This window comes from Ammospiza nelsoni, chromosome 3 (genome assembly GCF_027579445.1).
Source record: "Ammospiza nelsoni isolate bAmmNel1 chromosome 3, bAmmNel1.pri, whole genome shotgun sequence".
NCBI lineage: Eukaryota > Metazoa > Chordata > Aves > Passeriformes > Passerellidae > Ammospiza > Ammospiza nelsoni.
The window spans coordinates 36,277,885-36,300,953 of NC_080635.1; the positions used below are offsets into that span (position 1 = coordinate 36,277,885).

The window sequence follows — 23,069 nt, forward strand, 5'->3', positions numbered from 1 at the left end:
ATAAAGTGCCACTACTCTCCAAAACCATTACTCTTTCAACAGCCTGTTTAGTCCCCTTTCTACTATACCAGCAACTTTAGCAGTCAAGTTGTCTTCCTGTGAGACTTCGCAAACCTATAGTCCACAGCAGATAGAAACCCCTCCCTGTCTTAGACTTGGCTCCTACTGATTCCCTTTCTGCTCCCTAACTGCAATTTAGCTTGCAACAGATTTCTGTGTTCATAATATAACCCTGCAAAGATGATGTCCTGTGTATGTGATACCTGACAAAGGAAACTACTGCTCATCACCTGAGACCCCAGTAAGTGATTGTATGTCAGCCATCAGCTATTAAAAGCTTCTTTTTAGGCAGCTAAGGCAATACTAACACATGATGCTGTAAAGGCAGTTTGGAATATGCCCACAGTGCATCACTCTGGCACAGCTGACAAGCAGACACATGTCCTTCTGAATTAACCTGACCACTTCCAACTGCCTCTCTAAATTGCCATGAAGTTACATTTTAATTACTGTATCTTTGGGATTCTGTACTCTGGGAGTTTGTAAGAAAAGATTCACTTTCTTCACACTCCCTGGCACATGCTACACATCATACATGTGACAACATCTACTAAAGAATATCTGAACATGTAGCTTTAGATTTAATCTTCATCTTGAACATTTTAAGTAATTTTGTGGTGATTGTTGTTTTTTTTTTTTTTACCTGGACTTCAGGAGAGGTTCCATCTTGTGCCAAAGCCAAAAGAATACTGACACTAGTTTTCAAATGCTGTCCAGAACCTATTCCACCAACATAACGATGGAGACAACCCAGAGCCAAGGAATGGCCTGTTCTTGATACAACATCTCGAGCAGATTTTAACCTATCAATGTTTAAATATAAAGAAATCATTTCATTAGGTAAGTTTGTTACACAGAATCTTAGAAGTACCACAACAGTGCAAAAGACTAATAAAGTTTTGCAGGCCATCTTACAAAATCTTGAGAAGCCTAAACAACAGCAAAAACAATGTACTTACTCTAGATTGCTATTAATCCAGGTTACATATAAAACAAGAGGAAAAGAAGGTATTTTAATAATTTTTTTTTTTCTGGTCAGAACTTGACCTTTTAGATGAAGAAGAGTTTAGACAGATATAGAAAAAGAATCCAGATTTTGCAAGTGTTTCAGAGCAGACTAATTTAAGAATCATTCAAAAACCACTGATGTAAAAAGGAATTAAGAATAAAAAAATGACGACACACACTGAGAAATGAAAAACTGACAAATCCAGTTTTTTATATAGCTGTTTTCTTCTACAGCTGATTTTTATGGCTTTTGCAAGAGAGCCTTTTTATTTTTTTAAATAAAAAGCCATTTATAATGAAAGTGAAACAGAATGAGTTGCATTTTGAATTATTTGGTTGTAGGAAGTTGTATGCATTGACTTATTGAGTATTTTCCACAATACTGCTTCTGAATGCATGTCACATACATCACTTAGTAATTAGAACCCTTTTCAGTGGTGAAGAAGAGAGATAAAAGAAGGGATTTCCTAATAAGGACAAAGATTTTTTTCCCCAGGTTGACTGTATATGACATATATGCATGCTCTTGGCCATCAGCAAACAACAAAGAAAATGCACATCTCAAATATAAAAAAAATCACTTGACTGTCAACAGAATGACAACCATTAAGAACTTACAAGTTAATCTAGATAAGAAACCAAGGAAAGTCCCAGTAACAGAAATTCAATGAAAGACAGCAAGGATGATGTACTTTATTACAAGATGAAAGGGTGAGAAAAATCTAACTACTTAGAGGTAAGAGAGCTGGACTGAGGCCATGCTCATGCACCTGGCCCAGCCAAAAACAAGGGCTGTAGCCCTGAGGCAGCTGCATTCTGATTCAGAAATATGCTGATGCCTTAAATTTAAGTAAGAAATTGGGAAACATAACTATTGTTGCTTCTACCAGATATCTTTCTAAAGACCCAAGACAAACAACAGAATATGAAAAAAAATACAGGCCAGTAAATCTGTTAAATCAATGTGTAAAGAGTGAAATAGAACCACTATTACATAATTGACATTACAGACATAATGTAAGCTGTTCTTATCTATCTGATACAGTTTAGTCACCTTCAGTTAACTCATCAAAATCTGTTCATCAGTATCATTTCACATTCCAAGTGTTTAACAACTCAGCTTTTATTCCTCACATGAAATAAATCCAAAAGAGAAGAATCTGTTTAAAGGTTTCTTAGATCTATGTAACCATAGGGATCAAGCACGAAAGAAGAGAATAATGAATATGGTATTTAGAAAAGGAATCTTCCAAACTACATTAAATTACATATTATATTAAATTACTATTTTATTTCATTTTCTGAATTAAAATCAACTTACTTATCAAAACTGTACTGAGCCATTCTAGCAATGAAAGAGGCTTCTCCAACCACTTGAGCCATTCTGCCAAGAGCTTCACCTGCTGCACATCTCAGAATAGGGTTAGGATTATCAAGGGCACCCATTACAAGCGTCAAAGCAGATTTGCGGACTTCTTCTGGTCCTAATGTGCTTTTATTCTCAGCTAAACCCTACAGTAAAAATTAAAATAAAATTAAAAAAAAGAAGAATCCAATAATAGCCCAATGCAGGGAAGAAGAAAATATATTTGAGACCATCAAGTGAAAACTATGCACTTTTGCTTTTGTTTCAATTTGTGGTAGCTCATTCTAAAACAAATTGGTTGAAAACATTTGAAACTCAAAATCAACAATAAATCCTGGGTCTCATGATGTTTGCCAATATTCTACCTATTTCACATACAGGAAGACCAGCTGCACCAGTCTTTTTTATCAAATGCATTACCTACAGGCACCCTAATCCTACCAAATCTGATCTAGCTTTACATGGGACACCTCAGGAAAAAAAAAAAAAAGAAGCTTTAAAAATCTAACAGCAAAAATCTAATAGAAACTACAGACTGGTTACATTTCTACAAGAATCACTTAAATTGAAGACATTATAGATACATGAAAGTATTTTTTTTCTGTATAATCCTTCCAAACATTTATACAGCCCTTTATATTAGCACTCACCAAACAGTAACACTAAACAGCACTTCTGCAGTTTCTTTTACTCTGGGAGAAATAATTAAACACATGTAAAGCAAAAACATTGCATGTACTATAGAGCAAGAAGTCAAAGGCTCTACCTTAGATCATAATTTTCTGAAGTCCTCACTTCAGCTCAATTTTGCCCATTTTTTGAACACTTGGCATGGCATGGGAGATTCCAGAAATCTGCCTCGGAATCTACATTTCAACTTGTAGCATTGTAAATCACGTTTTTAAGAACAATGCAAAGAACCAGGTGCTGTTTTGCCAATCAACCAAAGATATGGAGCTCCAGTAACAGCTTAAACTGGGCAGTCATTTCTGACTTGCTCTCTTACTTTCTGACTTGATAGCACCAGGTTGCATTTCCAAGTCTAGACAGAGAGCACACAGCAGTAGCTGCAGTCAGTGGGACTGGGCATAGGCACCTAGAGCTCTGAGCAATAAGGCAACCAAAATGTAAACCCAAAGCTATTTGTGTATTCAGTTACACAAGCCACATCTGCACAATACTCTGTGACTTGAGGGGTTTACTGAGTATACATGATAAAGTACTTAAATCCGTGAGTCCAGTGTAAATAAAACCAGAGGACTGAAGATGAAAAGACAGTCTGATTACTATAGAATGCTGAATACTATAGAATGCTGATGATTGTAGAATGCAGTCATGAGCATCTGTTCTCTGTTCTGATACATGAAAACAAGAGCTTAAGCTAGTATCCAGAAAAAAATTCCATTCTTGAACTTTCAAATTTTTGAATTCTTGAGTGACTTTAGTAATACTCTTCTAACAGCCCTTTGTACTGAATACAAAGTGATGAACTTGGGCTTTCATTACAAGTTTACAAGTCCTACCTTCAAGGCACTAAGAACAGCAGTAAAGATATTAAGCTGCACAGCTTGCTGGCGAACACCTTTAGCCTGCTTGACACATTCAGCAAAGTGATCCAACATCTGTAATCTAAAACAAAGGAAAGAACATAATTGAAGTGACAGCCTTTCAAAATACAAACTGAAGCACAGCTGGTAAAAACCACACACAACAAAAGGGCCTTTTAAGTTCAGTAGCAGAACTTATGCTTCAGGGGCTGCAGAACGTATTTGCTATAAGTAATAGCAGAGCTACTCTGAACATCCCTTTGCTGCTTCTTCTAGTTCATCCACAAATATTTACTATTCCTTTGAAGAAAACACCACCAAGAGGAAGTGAATCTTCAGGTGCATATGGCTGTATAACTAGAAAGCTATGAGGACCAGAGTGGAAAAATGCTGTCTTTCCACTACAATATAAAATAGTGTTACCCTTCATATTTGTTTTTCTGTTTCTATTGTTTTTCCCATTTAACATCCATTCTGGCCCCCACTCCTCCCCAGAAAACATTCAAGGAGGAACATCCCCTTGAAGATACCAAAAACAGGAATGTAATGAATAATCTGCATAATCTGCATAATTACTCAGCAGTTCCCAAGCTACATTTTTTCACCATTAACAACAGGTATAGACTAAGGTGAATTACACCAAGCTGGTCTCAAGTCTATCCTGCACTTACTACAAAATGAGGTTGACTGCTATGAAAAAACTGCTCCCAAAAGATTTGCACTGAAAGCTGATTTTACTTTGAAATGCTTCTTAGAACTGTTTTCACTCTGTGCTCAGGGACAAATTGCCTAAACTGAGCAACAAAATTAGTCCTGACAACTCATAACTCTGTAGAGGTAATGTGAAACACAAAGGAAAATACGTTGAATTCCATTTCCTCTTTTTCATTGTGCATACAATTCCTTGCTGACTATAAATCAAATGGTCTTACTTATGGCAGCCAAATGAAATTCAGTGGAGGCCCCTGCTGTTTTCAAGGTTGATTTGAAGTTAATTGCAATGGGTACTTTTACAGGAAATTTTGGTTGCAGAGATATTACTACTGTGAAATGCAGTATGAAAAGAGAACAATCTAGTCTCCATCTCCGAACACTAATTTTCAAAAAGATAAAACTGAGGAAATCACTTTATTTCTAAAGTGACTACACACATTCTGGAATCCTGAGACACAATGGGCATCAAATACTAAACTCTGAATTTAAAGACAGTCGATACCTTAGTCAATTCTTATTTCAGGAAAAAAAACCAAACAAACAAATAAGAAAGTCCCCAACACAACAGTACCCAGAGAAGTAAGGCATTAGGTTCTGAAATTGAACACTGATGTAAACTGACCTATGTTTGTAAGAGACATGAGGAAAAACCACACCAAAGAGAGCCACAGATGCATCAATGACAGATACTCCCAAAGGAAGGGGACCAGGCACAGCTTCACCAGCAGGGATGCGCAAATAAATGGAAGAGGGATCATGTTCCAGAGCACCACTTCCAGACGCACTGTTTGGCTGGAGCTGCAAAATTCCACACAACATCAATACCTCTGAATATACCTTTGCACATAAAATTTGGAACTAGAGATAACCAAGACACATATGCAGTAGTTAAAACAAGAGAACAGCTTACAAGCACCTGAATACAAGTGCAGAATCCTCATGCATACATATTAGCATTTACAGGGCCAGCTGAATTCTGAAGGGTCAAAACCATTAACAGCTAGATAAATACACAAAATATCACTTCTGGTATTAAGAGATGAAAATTAAGAGAAAAGCAAATTAATTCTGGTATTAATAGTAGTTTCTGAACCATTGAATATGAAATACCATTTCAGATAGAAGATTATTCAGTCACTCTCTGAGAGTTACAGCATAGTGTATTAAATTATCAGTTTTGGCTACGATATGCCCTACACAGAAAGAATTAGAAATACTACTAAAATTATAAACTCTCTTATCATCCAGAAAATACTTCCTAATCATCATTCTTTCATGAAACTATTAAACAATCATCTATTTTCTCTGAAGAAAATTCTATATTCTTATCAATTATTTAATCATGAAACAAAATTAGAATCTAGTAGGTCTGTATTCTTCTTAGAAGGACAGAAAACACAGCAAGGTTTGTTGACGCCTCTATATCATTAAAAAATAAAACATGACTAAGCACAAGGGAATCATAGAATGATAGAAATTTAGGGGCTGGAATGGATCCTAAAGATCATCTGGTCCAAGGCTACCCTACCATGGGCAGGGACATCTTTCACTAGGACAGGTTGCTCAAGGCCTTATCCACCCTGGCTTTGAACAGTGCCAGGGCTGGGGCATCCAAAACCTCCCACAGCAATCATTCCAATGTCTCATCACTCTCACAGTGAAAAATTTCTTTCTAATATCTGACCTAAATTCCCCCTTTCAATTTGTACCTGTTACTCCTTGTCCTATCACTACAGTTCCAGATGAACAGTCGCCATCCAGCTTCCCTGTAGGCCCCCTTCAGATACTGGAAGGTTGTTCTGAGGTCTCCAAGCAACCTTCTCCTCCAGGATGAACAGCCCCAACTGTCTCAGCCCATCATCACAGGGGAGGTTGCTCCAGTCCTCCTATCAACTTTGTGTCCCTCATCTGGATCTGCTCCCAACAGTTCCATGTCCTCCTTATGTTGGGGACACAAGAGCAGAGGGGCAGAACCACCTCTTTATCCTGCTGGCCACACTGCTTTTGATGCAGCCCAGGATTCCAGCAGCTTTCTGGGCTGTGAGCACACACTGCCACTGTTTTACAGGCAGGAAGTGAAGAAAAAAAAAAAGGAAGCAGGAGGGAGTGAAAAAGCTCTGTGCATTGAAGCCTGCACTGGAAATTTACTATGTCCTCCACAACAAACAAAGGAAGTTTGTACAACTTTTCTTTACTTCGACACGCTGATCTTGGCTTAGAAATCTTTCCACACCCTTGGCATCAGTCTTGGCTTTTGGATCTGCTCCAATCAAACCTTCTGAGACACCCTCCTATTATTAGATGGCTGTTGCAGAAGAGGAGTTTTCAGCCAACAACATTGTGTCAACACTTTCAAATGAAATGTAAGATTTCTTACTACACCTATAAAACCAGTTAAATCTTGTTTTGCTATAACACCATTTGCAATATTGATATTTTGACAGCAGTTTCATTATGAAACATGTTAAGTGGAACCTACATTTCTCCTAATTCAAAAAAATTCATATGAGAACAACTTCTAGGCTACAAAGATTGGCAGATAGGAAGAGATATTGAGTTAGAGTTTTTTTAAAAAAGAAATGAGGCTGGTCCACTAAGCACAACCCTATGAGTAGCATTATGCAATTTATATCTCAGCTGTAGGTGGTTTTTAATCAAAACAGTACCCTGGAGATGGAAGCACTTACAGCTAAAAAAGCTCTGAAATAAGACTAAAAACAAGGTATGAAGCTTCAGTTTTAGAAGGCTTCCCCACACACACACCACACAGGGCAGATAATTCATTCTTCTAGCTTTTTTTGTTACCTGATCTTCAATTGACTTATGATCTGTTTCCTGCAGCCAAGAGCCGAGCAGAACACTATCATCATAATGACAAAGAGACCTTAGGAGTGATGTGGTTGTATTAGCAGAGTTGTCTGTCAAAGTAAATTCCGCTACCAGCTCTCGAAGAAGCGCATTAAATGATCCTAGAAGGACAGACATTAAAAAGAATCACCACTGCTTCTTAGCCAAAACACTTCAGCCAGTGATCAGAAGTTACAAATGTACCACTACTTCAGTTTTAGAGGTGGCTAACAGAGAAGTAAACCTGACAATAATAGAGTTGAGAGCAAGGCTTCAAACGGAACTGTAGGCTCTCAATTCCCAAATCATGGGTACCCAAATACCTAAATAATATCTAAGGTTGGAAACCACTGGAGGTCATCTAGCCCCACCTTCTGCTCAAGCAGAATCCACTAGAGCACATTACTCAGAACTGTGTCCTGTTCTAAACAACAAATTGGGCCATCCCTACAGGATGACAATCCAGATGTAGAAAAAAAAACCATGTTCATCCACATGATCATGTAGACATAATGAAGTAACAAAAAAACCAAAGAAACCCAAAAAGTTAATCTTGTCACTGTGTGACAGTGGTTGGCAATTTACTAATAGCAGATCTGTGTAATAGATCAAATCAGGTTTAAAAAGGAAAACAACCAAACCAACCAAATAAAAAAACCTAAATGTAACCAAAACTAAACTTCCATTGTCACATCTGTTTTTCAGTATACTAAGAAATAAAGTTCTCTACCTTTTAAGTAACAATGACTTTAAAAACTATTATTTGATCGCAGACCATGATCTCCATACCTCTCAATCCTACAAAGGGGACCATAACTTCTACACTCCAAGTGTTACTCTATGAATGCTTTTCAGTACTCATACTCTGTAGCTATATTATCAAGATGACATACAGAAGATGAGGAATATAGTACAAAATTCTTGGAGATTCCTAGAATTATATTTTGACTCTTACAGCTGCTTCACAGATATGCATCACAAGTACTAAGCACAATTTTTACTTTAACAAAAACTGTTAAAAATTTATGTACCTTCATATGTCTTTGGGGGCAATAAAGCCAATATATCATAAAGTCTTAAACGAACCATAGCTGCACTGGCTTTGAGATGAGCTCCATGGGCTTTAATTACTGATGGAATGCTAGAGAATTAAAAATGAAAAAGAGAAACCAGAAATGTTGCAGTTACAGAAGAGAGTATTTTCAGATTTCTTTTCACAGGATGTAACTCTAGGCAAGGCAAGAAAACAGTATTCAGAGAAACACTCTGAACAACATTACTCAATTAATGATACATTTTCAGAAGTAATTGTACAGAGAAAACTTAAATTATAAACTCAAGGAACCCACAACGTATGTTGCCATAAATTAGTGACATGCACTTCCTCAGAAGTCCTATTTTCATTACAGGTGGGGCAGGGGGAAGGGGCAGACACCAAACCATAAAACCCAACTCCAAATTAGTTCTAGTGTTTCAATACCAGGAAAAGACAAAAGTGAATGAAGAGCAGAAACTGCCTACTTACTGTGACATCATTGTCATGGCACATTCTATGGGTGTCATCAGTTTCCTGATCACGTCCTCAGTAAGGAGCTCAGGGCAGTGAGCAACAAAGCTTCTCATAGCTAATAACAGAACAGTTTAAATTAAACTTTCACTGAAACAAACAAGTATAAGATATAAACAAGATACAAATTCTGAGAATATCAAAAGAGCAGCAATTAAAAATGTTTATTCAAAGACACTGTGATCTGTTCATAAAACTGTATGTCAAAGCCAGGACATACTGATGAAAATCTGACACATTTTACTCCTTTTCAAAGAAAGAGGGGAAGTTACAGGACATCTCTCTGCAATACTTGGGATCATGTTTTGGTTGACTGTGCAGGTATAATCTCAAACTCTGAATTTCTTACCACACAGAGCTCCAGCACGGCCTTCCAGTGTTACTTGCCAGGTGAAAGAATCTCCTCTTGCCTTCTCTGCTTCCAGCTCCTTCAGAGAACGTGGGAACACGTTTCGCCACAGCAGCAACATCTTAGGCAGATGATACCGGACAACAGAAGGACCTAAGTAAAAAAAAATGTGACAGTATAATAAAAATGTGTATTTAAGTGTGAAACATCTGCTGTGAAGGCTTTTGCTCTTCAAACTATTTTTGTCTTATTTCACTTCTCTTCCTTTCTGCCCTACTTGGAACAATGAAAACCAAACGTCTCATTCCTAGGTTGAAAGTGTGGCAAGTAAGTACTACACATCACATCTGCTTGTGGGTATCACTCCTAAAACAGGAAACAGACTACCCTACCCATTGTCATGCCATACAGAACCATGGTCAACTGTTTTTTCACTATCTTTTTATTCTGGCTTCTAATTTTTTTATATTAATTTTGAAGACAGGTTCTTTAGCCTGATCTACTCTGCCCATAAAATAAATAGAAAAACAACTGATAGTTACTGATTATGTAAATTAGTTTAACAGTCAAGTTTCTTTTGAAACTTCTGAAAAAGATCCAGTGCAAGTACATTAAAAATATATTGGAGGACAACCAGAATAGAAGTATACTGTTAGAAAAATATGACGATAAACTAGTTAAAGAGACAACTTAGAGAAATGAGATGAAACACAAATGGTATTTGATGAGAGATCAAAATATTGCAAAATACATCAGATAAAATTTTTTCCCGTATAAAAGAAACTCCAAACAAACCAGAAAAGAACACCACTGCTGCCACATTCAAGAGTATACTTACAACCTCTCAAAATGCAGCTTGTGATACTTCTGTAATGGCAGATACAAACATGAGGCTGGCTTTTTTACAAGAAAACCAAAGGGCTTTTGAACTGACAACTCTTCTACACAGTGCTGCTGTCTACCTAGAGACATACACATGCAACTTGTCGGAATGCTCACTGGGTTTCATTTACTGTCCATTTCTTCAGCACCACAGTATTAAGGAAGAAAGAGTAAGGGTAATTTTGCCCTTTCAGAGAATGACTAAAGGCTGGTTTTCTAAAACCAGAACAGGATTTTTTTTTTCAGGTATGACACCTTCTACCATACTTCAGCTTAGATAAGCACTAATATTTCACTTCTCCGCAAAACAATGTTGCTGAAGTGCACTTTCACTCTGCTTCCCCTATATAAATACTCTTGTGCTGGATAATGAGCCCATTATGTGTAAAGACCATTTGTCAGAGCAGATAATCAGAAGTGTTGGACAAGCTTTAAAATAAAAAGAAAAATCAAACCATTTTTACAAACCTAAAGTCATAAGTGCTCCAAGTAAAAGCCATCCAGCTTGAGTCCGCTGCAAGGAGAGCCTGCTGTTCTGTGCAGCAGTTCGTAACAGATCCTCAGCAATACTGACCACCATCTGCAGCAGAGCAAAACACAGGGGCCTTTACAAACATAAATGAGGCCACTGCAAGCTATTCTACTTGTTCACTCTTACAGACTAAAGATGTTCTCAAATCATTGGAATTGACCTTCCATAAAGAATGAATGCAGATTACATTTCATGCTGATGATTAGTGTTTTTTGTATGATAACAAAGCCAGCAATATTCTCTTCAGCAATTTTTCAATATTTCAATTTCTCTTCATCAAATTTGAAAGAAGAAAAGAGCTGTTAAATATTGCAACTGAGATTCTAAAACCATGTGCTCTGGCCACTACTCTCGCACAAGGCACAAGCTCAGTTTCAATAATGCTCATTAGCATGCCACCCATTTTGCAAAGCTTTTACTTGTAGATAAAAAGGTATCTTTTAGTGCACCCACAGATAAAACACTCACTATCTCACCTTTCCTTTGGCATGAGGAATGCCTAGAGGACACTGATGCACACCACCTAACAAAGCAGCCATTGCAAAACTGTAGCCACTAACAGCTTCAGGGGAGGTCTTCAGATTGTTGAGTCTTTCTGCACATCTGTCTAAAAATGGAGTCAACTGAAAGGGCAATGCCACAGCGACACACCGCAAGCACCAGGCAGCAGCCAGCCGAGCAGCCATGCTGGGGTGAAGAAGAACTGAAGTTACTGTCTCCAACAGACCTACAGAAATGAGAGGTTGCAGTCTTTAACTTATGATGCACTTTGTAATATACATATGCTTTTTAATATACATAGAGAAGTAAACTGAATCAATACTAGACAGCCAATGTGAAAGTTAAGAAAGTTAGAATTAAAGTACTTAGATTTGCTGATTATGCCTTTTCAGGAAAGATGGTACTTGTTACTAGCATTATCTGCTCTCCATCAGGTTTTGTCAGCAAAGGTGGAGCACAGCACTGCACTGACTCCTAATACTTAAACACTGAAAAGAGGCAGCAGGACTATAGAAGAGAACAGGCACTGGATGAGACAATTCCCATAATATTTTACAGATTGCCAGTAACAGAGCAACAATAACACTGATCTTTGGGTTTGCTCCACACTGTAGCCAAGCACATGCTGTAGACGTCACTGACTCCTGTACTCTGCTTTTGACGTGGTGCTGTCCACCCTGCAGCAAGTTTATATCCTTCTACACTCTCCAAACTCCTGTGGCTACCTAATCCCACTTTCTAACTGCACCCTTCAGTTCCATTTGTCTCCTCACAAACATTTTCTTGGATGGATTTTCTTTAGTCCAAAGCTTCAAAGCTCCCACTGCTGCTTGCTTTCTCTGGAGCTGTGAACAACTTCTACATGCTGAGTTCACAGCTAACAGAAATAATACTGAGATACAGTCCCCTCTGTTCTTATGGGACACAGCTGCCAGAAGGAATAAATATGAGCAGCCTTCCCTACTCCAAAGCTGGCACAAAATGAGTATGGGAAGGATGTCATATGCAACAAGACAACAATCTATATGATGAAGTGTCTAAAGAAGCTCGTACTTCCAGTGGAAAAAACATAAGCCTCCACAAACTCAAAAAACTTAAAGCTGTAACACTACAGAATAAATGTGGATTCAGATATTGAAACAAACAAGAAGAAAATCCCAACCAACTTCAGCCAAAGAACTACTTCTTTTAAAGGGGCCTACCAACAGCTTCGTCTCAACAAAATACTTTTGCCTCCCCACAGAAATTTGGTATTTAAAGGCAATGTTTTCCAGGAACAAATATTTCAGACCTTACATAGCAAAACAATGTATTTCCTACAAAACCATTATTGTAAACAAACCAATACCAAAAATTACCACTTCACTCACCCTCAGAAAGAGCTTCAAAAAGACTCCTATCCAAACAGCTGTTTAATACTTGGTCAGACTTGAACTAAAGTTAGGGTACTACACACAGTGAGGTGGACAAATGTAGCTATCTGGAGTACTACAGGAAGTACCAATTTCATAGATTTATTTATTTCATATTCATTGATTATTTAACTAGATGTAATGATATTTCATATTCATTACTCAAATGCCTCACTTAATCTATTTCCATTTATTTGCATACCAATAGAGGGTTCTTGAATAAGAGGAGATGCAGTAGCATTCAGACTCTGAACCAGACTACCCAGCTCCTGGAGGGCACACACCATTACATGCTGGCTTGCAGCTACATCAGCAGCTCCTGATTTATTCTCACTGTTAGCATCATTCACTACTGCTTCTGCAGAAAAGAAAACAAGAATGTCTTGCTTAATTATGAATAGAATCCCACCCGAGCATTCACAGGACAGAAAGTGACAGTTTCATTTTGACATCAATCCTACGTTAAAACAAAAGCACAAGTCTGGTCACAGTGAAAACTAACAAAACAAACACATTCAGCAGAGAAAGAATTTTATAGCTATCAGCCAAACATAGTTGTCCAAAGACCATAAAAAACAGATGCCCAGCAGCTACTGTGGATAGCAAAGCACTAAGAAGTAGGACAAACAGTGTATGTGTGCATTTATACAGTAACAAAATATGCAATCTTGACATATCTAGGTTCTGCATACAAATTTGCGTGCATGTATGTTCAGTGAAACTAAAAAAGAGACCTTTAGTAAATAATTAATCATAATTTCTAATCATCTCAGTGTTATCCAATTGAGTTCCTTGATCCCATAGTATGTCCTCCTACAAAATATCCCAGAAGCAGCAACTATGTCTTCAAAAAGGGACTTCAATACCAGCTTAATGTTTGTGTGTCTACTACAGAAGAAATTTAAGAGAATGGTCTGCTGTATATGAAGGGAAACAATTATTACCAAGTAAAAACCAAAAAACCCTTCCCATTTTTCATCACATTCATGAGAAATCCTCAAAAATATGTAAGTACTACAAACTATCCAAATACGCAACTGAATTTCCTGCAACTTTGACAAAGTGGCAGGAGGAGTATTTTCTGCAACTGTTTCCTCTCAGAAACAGCATTTTCAATAGACTTGTTTTCTTGGAATTAGTACTTACAGTAATGAGAAACCTTTTAAAGTCTCATGCCTACCCCATCAAAAAATTGTTACAAGAAGAACCTGCAAAAGTTTTTAAATCAAATTCATTTTCACGTGTTAAGCATTGTCTTAAACTCCAATTAGATGACAGCAGAAAAGAAAGATATATTTGGTAAATAAAATAATGGGTATTTCTAATTTACTCTTTTAAATCTCAGCTTGAGCTACTTCCTTTCATAAGAAACAGATGCCAAGAGAGTTTTGTTAGCTCTCTAAGTGATTCCATATTCTGCAAAGGGGTCATATTCTTCAGATTACATCATTTTCATCACAAAATCCAATTAGACATTAGTATGGATATTAGCAGGGGAGGCACAAGGATCTACAAGATCTTGAGCAACAGGATTTTTAACACTGTTAGTAAAGAACTCTGCATGACTTTCAATACAGTCTATCCCAAGATAGATGGCAAATGCATAGTTTTCTTCTCCACTTACATTCTAGGGTTTTGACAATGCATTTGCTATCTGGGATAACCAGCCAGTGTCATACAATCACTTTTGAAGCACAACTCAACCTTTGAACATTTGAAACAGAAAGCAGATGAACTATCATTTCCCATAAGAACAAAATTACTCCTCCCAGTAGAAGAAAGCTAAAAAATGGCTGCCTCACTAAAATGACAGTAACTTTCAAGTGGTCTTGAATGAAGAAAAATGGTTCTCACCCACTGCCTTCATTTGTTTGCCAATGGCTTGACATATTTCTTTGGCAGCTGCAATCTGTGCTTTCTCCCCCAGCAAGCTGCCCACAGTTGCTCTCAGGATAAAGGACACACATCTTCGAGAGTACACAGCCTCCACGTGGGTCTGGGTTGCACGAGGATGGGACACCAGGTCGAGCACGTGGGACAGGAAGGTGGCAAAGTTGCGCTCCAGCCACTGCCCTCCCAGCGTTGTAACGAAAACAACGTAGGCCTGCAGATCCAGAAGTCACACAGCAACCCAGGTAAAACAGAAACAAAAGACTGTGTGAAACTACAGCCAGGCTCTAATGCACAATAGTAGCAACACCAGTCAGCAATAAGCAACCCTAACCTAATGAGGTTACTCAGCACGAACCAATTCAGTATTCACATCTTTGCTGCTGAAACTCAACTTTCTCCAGTACCAAAGGTAGCCCCTGTACTGTGATGCATAAAATACACTTTGGATGACAGCAAAAAACCCAGTTCATTGCTTTAAATGTGCCTCTTTCTAAAAAAGTTAAGAACACCATGTAAATAAAAGCAACATCAACGTGTTCCAGTTCACAATGAAAATCTGGAATATTCACCAAGTTCACGTGAAAAAGGCTGAGACAAAATAAAGGGTTTCACAAAATAACCTATGATCAAAGAATCTGGATTCTGGGAAGGTACTGCAGCATATTGAAATACACATCAGCATGAGAATGTTTGAATTTGAAGAGATGCTGCCACCACCTTTCTCTCTCAGACAAGAGAAGCTTCCACATTCAGGTGCCCCAAAAGAGTAACAGAGCACCCTCTCTAAAAAGAAACTAAATTTTAAAAAGGAACTAAAGTCTTTAACATACTAAGTTTTCTAATATTTTTGCAAGTTAATCTCACCTAATATACACTGATCTAGTAAATTTTCCTTAGCTCTTTTTTAATCTGTTGTTACTGCCTATCAATAATAGAAGAAAGTAGATCAGGGAATGATACCTCATGTACCTCTCACAAAACAGAAGAGTCAAATTAGACCTGTAAATGAACTTACACAGAAATAGAGAATAAAAATACATGTTTTTCCTACTAAAAGGAATTATGTATAAATTTTACTTCATTAAAAAATTTACAAACCTGGGTAACACCAACTCGCACTTCCCTATTGACAGATCCTCCCACTTTTAACATCTCTCCACCACTCTTCAGGAACCCAGATCCCCCTCGCAGAAATCCTGTGGCCATGAGCTCCAAGACCTCCTCAAGTGTGGCTCTCTTCACATTTTGCCGCATCACTTTTTAAAAAGAAAAGTAATTATTTGTTCCCAAATCTCCAACCAACACAAGCAATGATCTTGAAACCAGACTTATGAATTCAAAATTGTCCTGCAAAAACAAATCTACCCAATATTTCAGATAAAAATTTACTTGCACATTTAAAAAAAAAAGCCACTTCTCCCAGGTGGTTTTTGATAGTTTGTTCTGTCCTTTCTTTCTATGACAGAAATTCTGCACTCTTTTTAGCTTAATGTTTATAAAAACAAACAATCCATCTACAAGCTACCATCTACTGGAACAACAATGTGTCATGCAGCACTGTCAATGTAACATGGTACTGAAGGTGCCACTGTAGACATGGAATCCAGAAGGGCTCATACCTGTTGCTTGTTTTGGTATCAGTGCTGTAGCCATGACTGTCCCCAAAAGCTTTGACACTGCAACTCGCACACCATAGTTTGAGTTTTCCAGAGCTTTAAAGCACAGCGTTGCAACATTCTCTAGTTCAGCTGTCCACATAAACACTGCTTCATTCTGTAATTCCAGCAGACACTGTAGGGAAAATAGACTTGCTAAGCACCAGGAGACCATTCTTACATTTTATCTAAGTATCAGGCTGTAATCGTCAGGTTTATTCAGAAAGTATTTTAATATGAAAATTTCAAGAATTAATTTAGACACACTCTCCCACATGCCAACTATCTTAGCTGATTAAACAATCAGAAGAGTCATGGAAGAGGCTAATACATAAATTGAAAAATTAAAAGAAAGCTCTACACAAGAACCGTGTTACCAAAAACCACTCCCACTGAGGCTCACAGATAACATATTCTATCTCATACTTTTTTATCAAGTGGGGAATACAGTACTACAGTACCAGTCAAATGTCTGAGCCTCTAGTGCCAACTAAAGGACTCACCTTGTCCAACTAATAACCAAATTGCCCTTCCTGAACAACAGGTGCCAGTTCAAGTGCAGGCACTCCCTAGTCACAGCACGAGAACATGTGTGGCTGGTGAGAAGACACCCACCTTAGCCACAGCACAGCGCACAGCCATCGATCTGTCCGTCAGCAGAGACCGGGCATTCTTATAAATGTCACGGTGACAAGAAGCTGCTGCTCCTCCAAGTCCATTGAGGACTTTCTGCAAACTCATCAGGATTTCACTGCGGCCCTGAGACTGCACACACACAAAAACATTGATGTAAAAATGTGGACACAGCAGTTACATTAAGAACCAGGTGTATACTTATGCATTTTCCTGCTTCTATGCAGGAATGCTTTTGCAAATGTTGAAAATAAAGGCATATATCACTGATACATAGCTCATTTTAAAAAGACGTAAACACCACACACAGCTTTACTTAAAGTCTTTCAGTTGTGACATAAATTGAACCCAGGCAAGCCAACAAACTGGCTCTAGGGAAAATGCTTCTGCACTGCCCCACTATTTATCAACTGCAGATTTGGGGCGAAAAAAGAAAAAGCAGCTGGTAAGAGAGAATGGGAAACTCAAGTAATATAGCAGTTTCATGCTACACCTGCACACAGGCAGGTACTTACACTCTGAGAGCACACATACACAAATAAACAAATAAATAAACAATCACACAGGTAAACAACACAGCTGAAGAAAACAGCTGCCACCACAAGAGCCACACAGTCAGTATTCCAACTTGTCCATAAAGAGCTATTTGCATAAAAAACAGACCCACTGGCAGCCCAGGATACATTCTCTCAATATTATGACACACTCTCTCTTTTCAGGACACAATGTATTCTGCTCACATGCAGAGTAACAACCTCCCCACAAAATTTAAGCATTCATTATTAATTTTAACAACTAAACGTTTATTCAGAGTACATAGGCAAAAACCCTAGCACAGTAGTTAGAAATGACAGATACAGTCATTTCTGAATTTTAATTATTGACACCACTATGAAGTAACTATTACAGTATTCACATGATAAAGTCTAAACTCCCTGCAGTAGACTTGAAACTAGCTAGGAAAGTGATTTGCACCCTTTAGTGCAGAAGAAAAACAATCTAGACAATCTGGCAAACAATGCTGGAGGAAGCAGGTTTCAGTTTAAAATGGAATTAAGACCACATAAACAAACTGAAACTTACCTCTGCACTTTTCAGAGACTTTAACAGGTTATTCACAGTTTCTGGAAAAGAACTACCCAGCATTCTCCCCATTTTTTCATAAAATGCTCCAACACATGCCACAGCAGCCCTATGAGAAAACAGAGAAAAAGAGTACACATATTAATGTATCTTCCAAATGAAAACAAATAGTTAAATAGAAATGTATGTGCTAATCAACATTAATGAATAAAAATCTATTTGCTATTCACTACTTATACTGACTGTTTACACAGTCCATTGGAATAATTTTTTGTTTACCAAAAAAAGCAACAGAACAGTTACCAGCTTTTAAGAATACAAACGCATTTGAAAGGTATTACCATAGGATCTACACATAGAGTAAAAAATTCTGGAGAAAACAAGACAGGCTGAAATCCCAGCAAGATCAGGGGTTTGTGCTTCAATAAACTGTCTCTTTGCTAAGCAAGAAAGCCTCTAGCCTGCAATATAACCTGACACATTTTTGTAGATACTGAAATATGGGGTTTTTTGAAGACTAAGAACTTAAAATGCAAAAATTATTGCATAATACAGGAAAATTTACAGGCACTGCAAAATCTCCGGATCCAATTATTCACATATTTTTCTTGCTTTGCCATTTGAGATTAGGAATACTTAGTTATCACCACACTGCATTTATATACACAAACTGTTCCAGGACAGCCACAGAAGCAGCTCCTGAACACATGCACTTTTTCATTACAAAGGAATGAGGCTTTTTTTTTAAATCCGTAATTGCTGGCTAAATAGTATCTTAGCAAAGTTACATCACAAACTCATTACAGCCTCCCCTTTAATGGGCATGTGTCCATTAAAAAACCTTCTGGACTATGACTTTGTAGCATAAATTTCAGAGCATATTATAGTAGAAAACACTTCCCACTTACACAAGTTCCTCATACAGCTGCAAGAGCTAGAAATAAGAGGACAGTATCTGCCCAAACAGTGACTATTTCAGATTTTATTGTCAAATTCTATTGTTGTCATAATGTCTGAAGGCAAGACCAAATTTGGGTTCACTAGACACCAAGAACATAGAAAGCATTACATGGGAAAGTACCAGAAAGTTTCAGTGGAAGTTGTTTGCGGCATTAACCAAATTCCTAGCAACGAGACTGCTCCTATGACTAAAGACAAACTGGATCACACATCCATGCACACGCATATCCACATGTAGAGAATCTGCCTGAGAGACCTGCGTAGCTTAGTGTGGTAGGGGAATAGAAAAGGCAATGTTTGATGGGAAAAAAACTTGAGTATTTGGTTGCAATTCTCTAGGCACAGACAACACTCTGGTTTGACAATCTGCAGGTTCCACCTTCAATGGGACAGCTGAGCACAATCAGCAGCAATTCCACTTGAGGAAAGTCTTATTAATGGTTATCTTCTCCATGCCTAAGCAGGTGAAGAGTCATAACACAGTACCTTGCCTAGAGAAAACCATTTCACTTTCACAGAGACATGTATGTGTCACCTTTGAGTCCTGCCCTCCACAACCTCAATCCAGCACTCTTCTCTGCTACCTGTATCAGGCATATGTAACTCCAAACAATCACACAAAATATAAATAAACATAGTGTGCACATATACAGGCAGGTTCTTCATGATACGCAGGACCACTTGGCTTAAAAATCATTCCCCTTTCCCCAAACATACAGTTTGGTGGGCAGGTAGGCTGCAGTGTCATCTTTGCTCTTGATGATGTCATTACACTTGTCAAGTGTCTGAAAAACAGTAAATGTGTCTCCAATGCTGTAGAGAGCAGCCAGATTTTTTGCAAGCAGCTTCCGTGTGGGTGGCCCAGGGGAACTGCTGATGAGTCCCGTTAGCTGTTCTACAAGTTTCTTCTGTTTTTCCTTGACATCTGTCTGTTAACAGATCAAAAATAAATAAGAAAAATAGTTTAATCCACTGTGTAATCCAGAAAAATCTACAAGAAATGGAAGTAAACTTTATACCACTCCCAACTGTATATAACTCAGCAAATTGTCTCAGAGAGATATGAGATGCATTCAACAACAGCAGAGACAGATGCTAAATGCTCAGAATTAGCTGCTGTCCTATTTCATTTTTACTTTTTAAAAATACTTACCAGCTGCCTACTGACTGCCTAAAATTAAACATTTAAAATCTACAAATTAGCACACAGGCTCTTCAGGCTGAATCTGAAACCATACAGGTGCCATCTGGCCATTACCTGTAAACTTTCTCTGGCAAGAAATTAATACAAATGCTTTTTAAAAGAAAGTTTATTTAGAAATAAGGGGGACAAAAACCCCATTAAATTACCTTGTTAGCAGCTACCAGCACTTTATCCAAAAACCTCAACCATTCAAAGATAAAAACTGGTCTCTTTGCTTCTGTGATTTGAGCTAATGCTTCCTCATTCAGTAACAAACTATGAGCCAGCTCCATAATGGGTTGAATTCCAATTTTATTGCAAATTTGTGTAGAAACTCTAAAATAAAAATGCAAATGTTAGTATAAAGTACAGTACATCAGTACAAAGCTTTGAAAATCAACTTAAAATATTCAGCTTGCTTAGACTTAGCTAAATAGTCCCAAATAAAAGCTACTCACATATTTGCAAACTGAGTCCATTCATTAGTATTTCAGGGAACAGAACTGTCAATTGTAAAAAGAGCACCTACAGGCAATTTCAGGGCACAAACTTTCAGCCAAGAAAAATATACCGAAGTCCCTGTTTAAAGAAGGTAAAGGAATCATCTCACTGGCTCCACTTACATGAAAGAGAAAAAGGATTGTTGCAAGTCAAGACCCTTGAGCACACTCTCAAAGCTGGGGCATGAACCTGACTCCCTTCTCCACACCAACAGCCAAGCTGAGAAGATGAGCCTGACACAAGTAGGAATGTCCAGCCAACACAAGTTTGGGAGAAGCAGGAACAGGGATAGGATTTGGCATCAGTGACCTAAGATTTCCCTGATCCCACTAGTCTTGCTTTAAGTGCTGGACAAGCAAGCTCCCTGAAATACAGCAACCTTAGGGTTGACAGCCCAAAACACAAGCAGCAGCCAAACTACTGCAGGTCTCCCCAGCAGGCAAAATCCTGCAGATGGAACACTGGTGATCCTGCTCAATCAATGGGGCTGGCATCAAACACTACCAAAAGCACACTGTCGGTGTAAGCAAACGCTCTGCCAACCTCATCTCAGCAAACCACCTGAAGAAAAGTGTAGCTATTGAACGCAGAGCTGACAGAAGGAAAAAACTCAAAAAAATTACCCGAAAAATCAAAACATTAAATCAACGACCTTCAGCAAATAGAAACCCAAGAAGCAAAAAAGCAACCCAACCCCAAAACCTGAATAGAGAGATGCTGAAACTAGGATCCCAGGCAAAAAAAGAGAAAGCAACACAACTACATAGTATTATGTAAGACATCAGCTTTCAACAGGCATCATCTTTTGACAGCTGCACTGCTCTACTTTTGCTCTCAAGAGCTCTCAGCTGCTTCCTCATTCATGATCCTAAAGTTAAATGAAATGGCTTAAATTGATTTTTTTTAAATAGTCCCCAACTGAGACATTAGTAAGAAGACATATTAATGCCATATTATTAATGATGTATTATTCTAAATCCACCTTAATGATGAAACGAAAGCATCACACTGTATTTAATGCTCAGGTTGTTCCCTGCACTTCAGCACTTTGCCTATTTCTCACAGAATACAGTTCCAGCAAAGGTGGAAGAGCCACATATGGAAAGAAGCACACACAGACCTCCCTAACTCCTCTGAAGACATTTTCCATTGGGTTTCTTTTGTTTTTTCTTTACATTTATAAAGAACTGAGAAGGCATTGCCTGTCAGTAACTCAGACACATGACCTCAAAACACCTTTACACGAGAGCAGAGACACAATGAATGACGGCACTGTGATTCTTTGGATATCATCCCAGAGATCTGCACTGCTTGTCACACCCACACAGCACAAAAGTACCATGAGCACTGTTGGACAGCACAGCTCATGATTCCTTTTCCTCCCCACATACAAGGTTTCATTTGCCCCTGGCCATAAGAGCCATGGACACCTTATGCGCCTTCCCCACTTCATCTAAAATGTAGGAAACACAGGCTCTAAGCAACATACACTCAGCTGTGCTGGTGAAGCACAAGACATCAGACACAAGAATAATTACACAAACATTCAGCTAACTGAAGAGTCAGTCTAACACAGAGCTACTTACATAGCCAATCCAAAGCTCACTGACACTGGCCAAAGGTTTGCTCCAAAAAGCAGTGAGAAGCCTACCGAGTGCTACCGATCCTGGCAAGGATCTTGCTGTTATGTTCTTGAATGTTACAAGAAATAAATACACTGTGATCTCCCGCGGGATGCAGAGCCAAAGCCAACCAGCAGCCAGCGAGGCATGCTGGAGCATTAGAGATTCCAAAACGTTCAGAGGTATTAAAATTCCTTTCTATTCCCCAGCTGTTTTCCTATGCCTAAATCAACTACTTGTAACTTCATCACGCGTGGATTTCAGTGAAGTGAGAAAGCCGAGAAACAGGCAACTTTAGGCGAAGCCACACACTCCTGAAGAACTCCAGCAGGTGAAAAGGTTTTCGTTCCTGGGTTCTCTACCTGTATCGGCAACTTCAGTAAGCTGCAGCAGCTCTCAGGGCATCATGCCTGGCTCTGAAAGCCCCTCAGGAGGTACCGCAGCGGTGCAGCGCCGGCCGTCAGCGATGGATGCTCAGGCAATGCCGCTGAGGAGCCGATGCCAGGGGAACGATGCCCGCTGCTTTCCCAGCGCTGCTATCCCAGCGCTGCTATCCCAGCGCTGCTATCCCAGCGCTGCTATCCCAGCGCTGCTTTCCCAGCGCTGCTATCCCAGCGCTGCTTTCCCAGCGCTGCTTTCCCAGCGCTCACCGCCCCCCCGCAGACGCGCACAGCGACCCCCACACCTCGGCCAGCGCCGAGGGGGAGCGCGGAGCCTGCTCCGCTCCGCCGCAGCCGCCGGCCCGCACCGCGCC

At 38.8% G+C, this 23,069-nt stretch overlaps 1 protein-coding gene across 1 annotated transcript in view; it reads right to left on the minus strand.

Annotated features, from left to right (window-relative positions):
* Nucleotides 1-23,069, minus strand: part of HEATR5B (HEAT repeat containing 5B) — a 55,240-nt gene that overhangs the window by 31,942 nt on the left and 229 nt on the right. Inside the window, exons 2-19 of the mRNA XM_059468111.1 lie at nucleotides 20,360-20,528; nucleotides 19,727-19,938; nucleotides 18,050-18,158; nucleotides 16,949-17,098; nucleotides 16,298-16,469; nucleotides 15,777-15,934; nucleotides 14,640-14,889; nucleotides 12,988-13,143; nucleotides 11,349-11,599; nucleotides 10,809-10,920; nucleotides 9,459-9,611; nucleotides 9,068-9,167; nucleotides 8,574-8,683; nucleotides 7,501-7,664; nucleotides 5,318-5,493; nucleotides 3,958-4,063; nucleotides 2,390-2,580; nucleotides 704-863 (exon numbers count right to left, since the gene is read on the minus strand). Coding sequence (XP_059324094.1) covers nucleotides 704-863; nucleotides 2,390-2,580; nucleotides 3,958-4,063; nucleotides 5,318-5,493; nucleotides 7,501-7,664; nucleotides 8,574-8,683; nucleotides 9,068-9,167; nucleotides 9,459-9,611; nucleotides 10,809-10,920; nucleotides 11,349-11,599; nucleotides 12,988-13,143; nucleotides 14,640-14,889; nucleotides 15,777-15,934; nucleotides 16,298-16,469; nucleotides 16,949-17,098; nucleotides 18,050-18,158; nucleotides 19,727-19,938; nucleotides 20,360-20,485 — 2,856 coding nt within the window. The 5' untranslated portion in view covers nucleotides 20,486-20,528. The remainder of the gene's footprint in view (nucleotides 1-703; nucleotides 864-2,389; nucleotides 2,581-3,957; nucleotides 4,064-5,317; nucleotides 5,494-7,500; nucleotides 7,665-8,573; nucleotides 8,684-9,067; nucleotides 9,168-9,458; nucleotides 9,612-10,808; nucleotides 10,921-11,348; nucleotides 11,600-12,987; nucleotides 13,144-14,639; nucleotides 14,890-15,776; nucleotides 15,935-16,297; nucleotides 16,470-16,948; nucleotides 17,099-18,049; nucleotides 18,159-19,726; nucleotides 19,939-20,359; nucleotides 20,529-23,069) is intronic.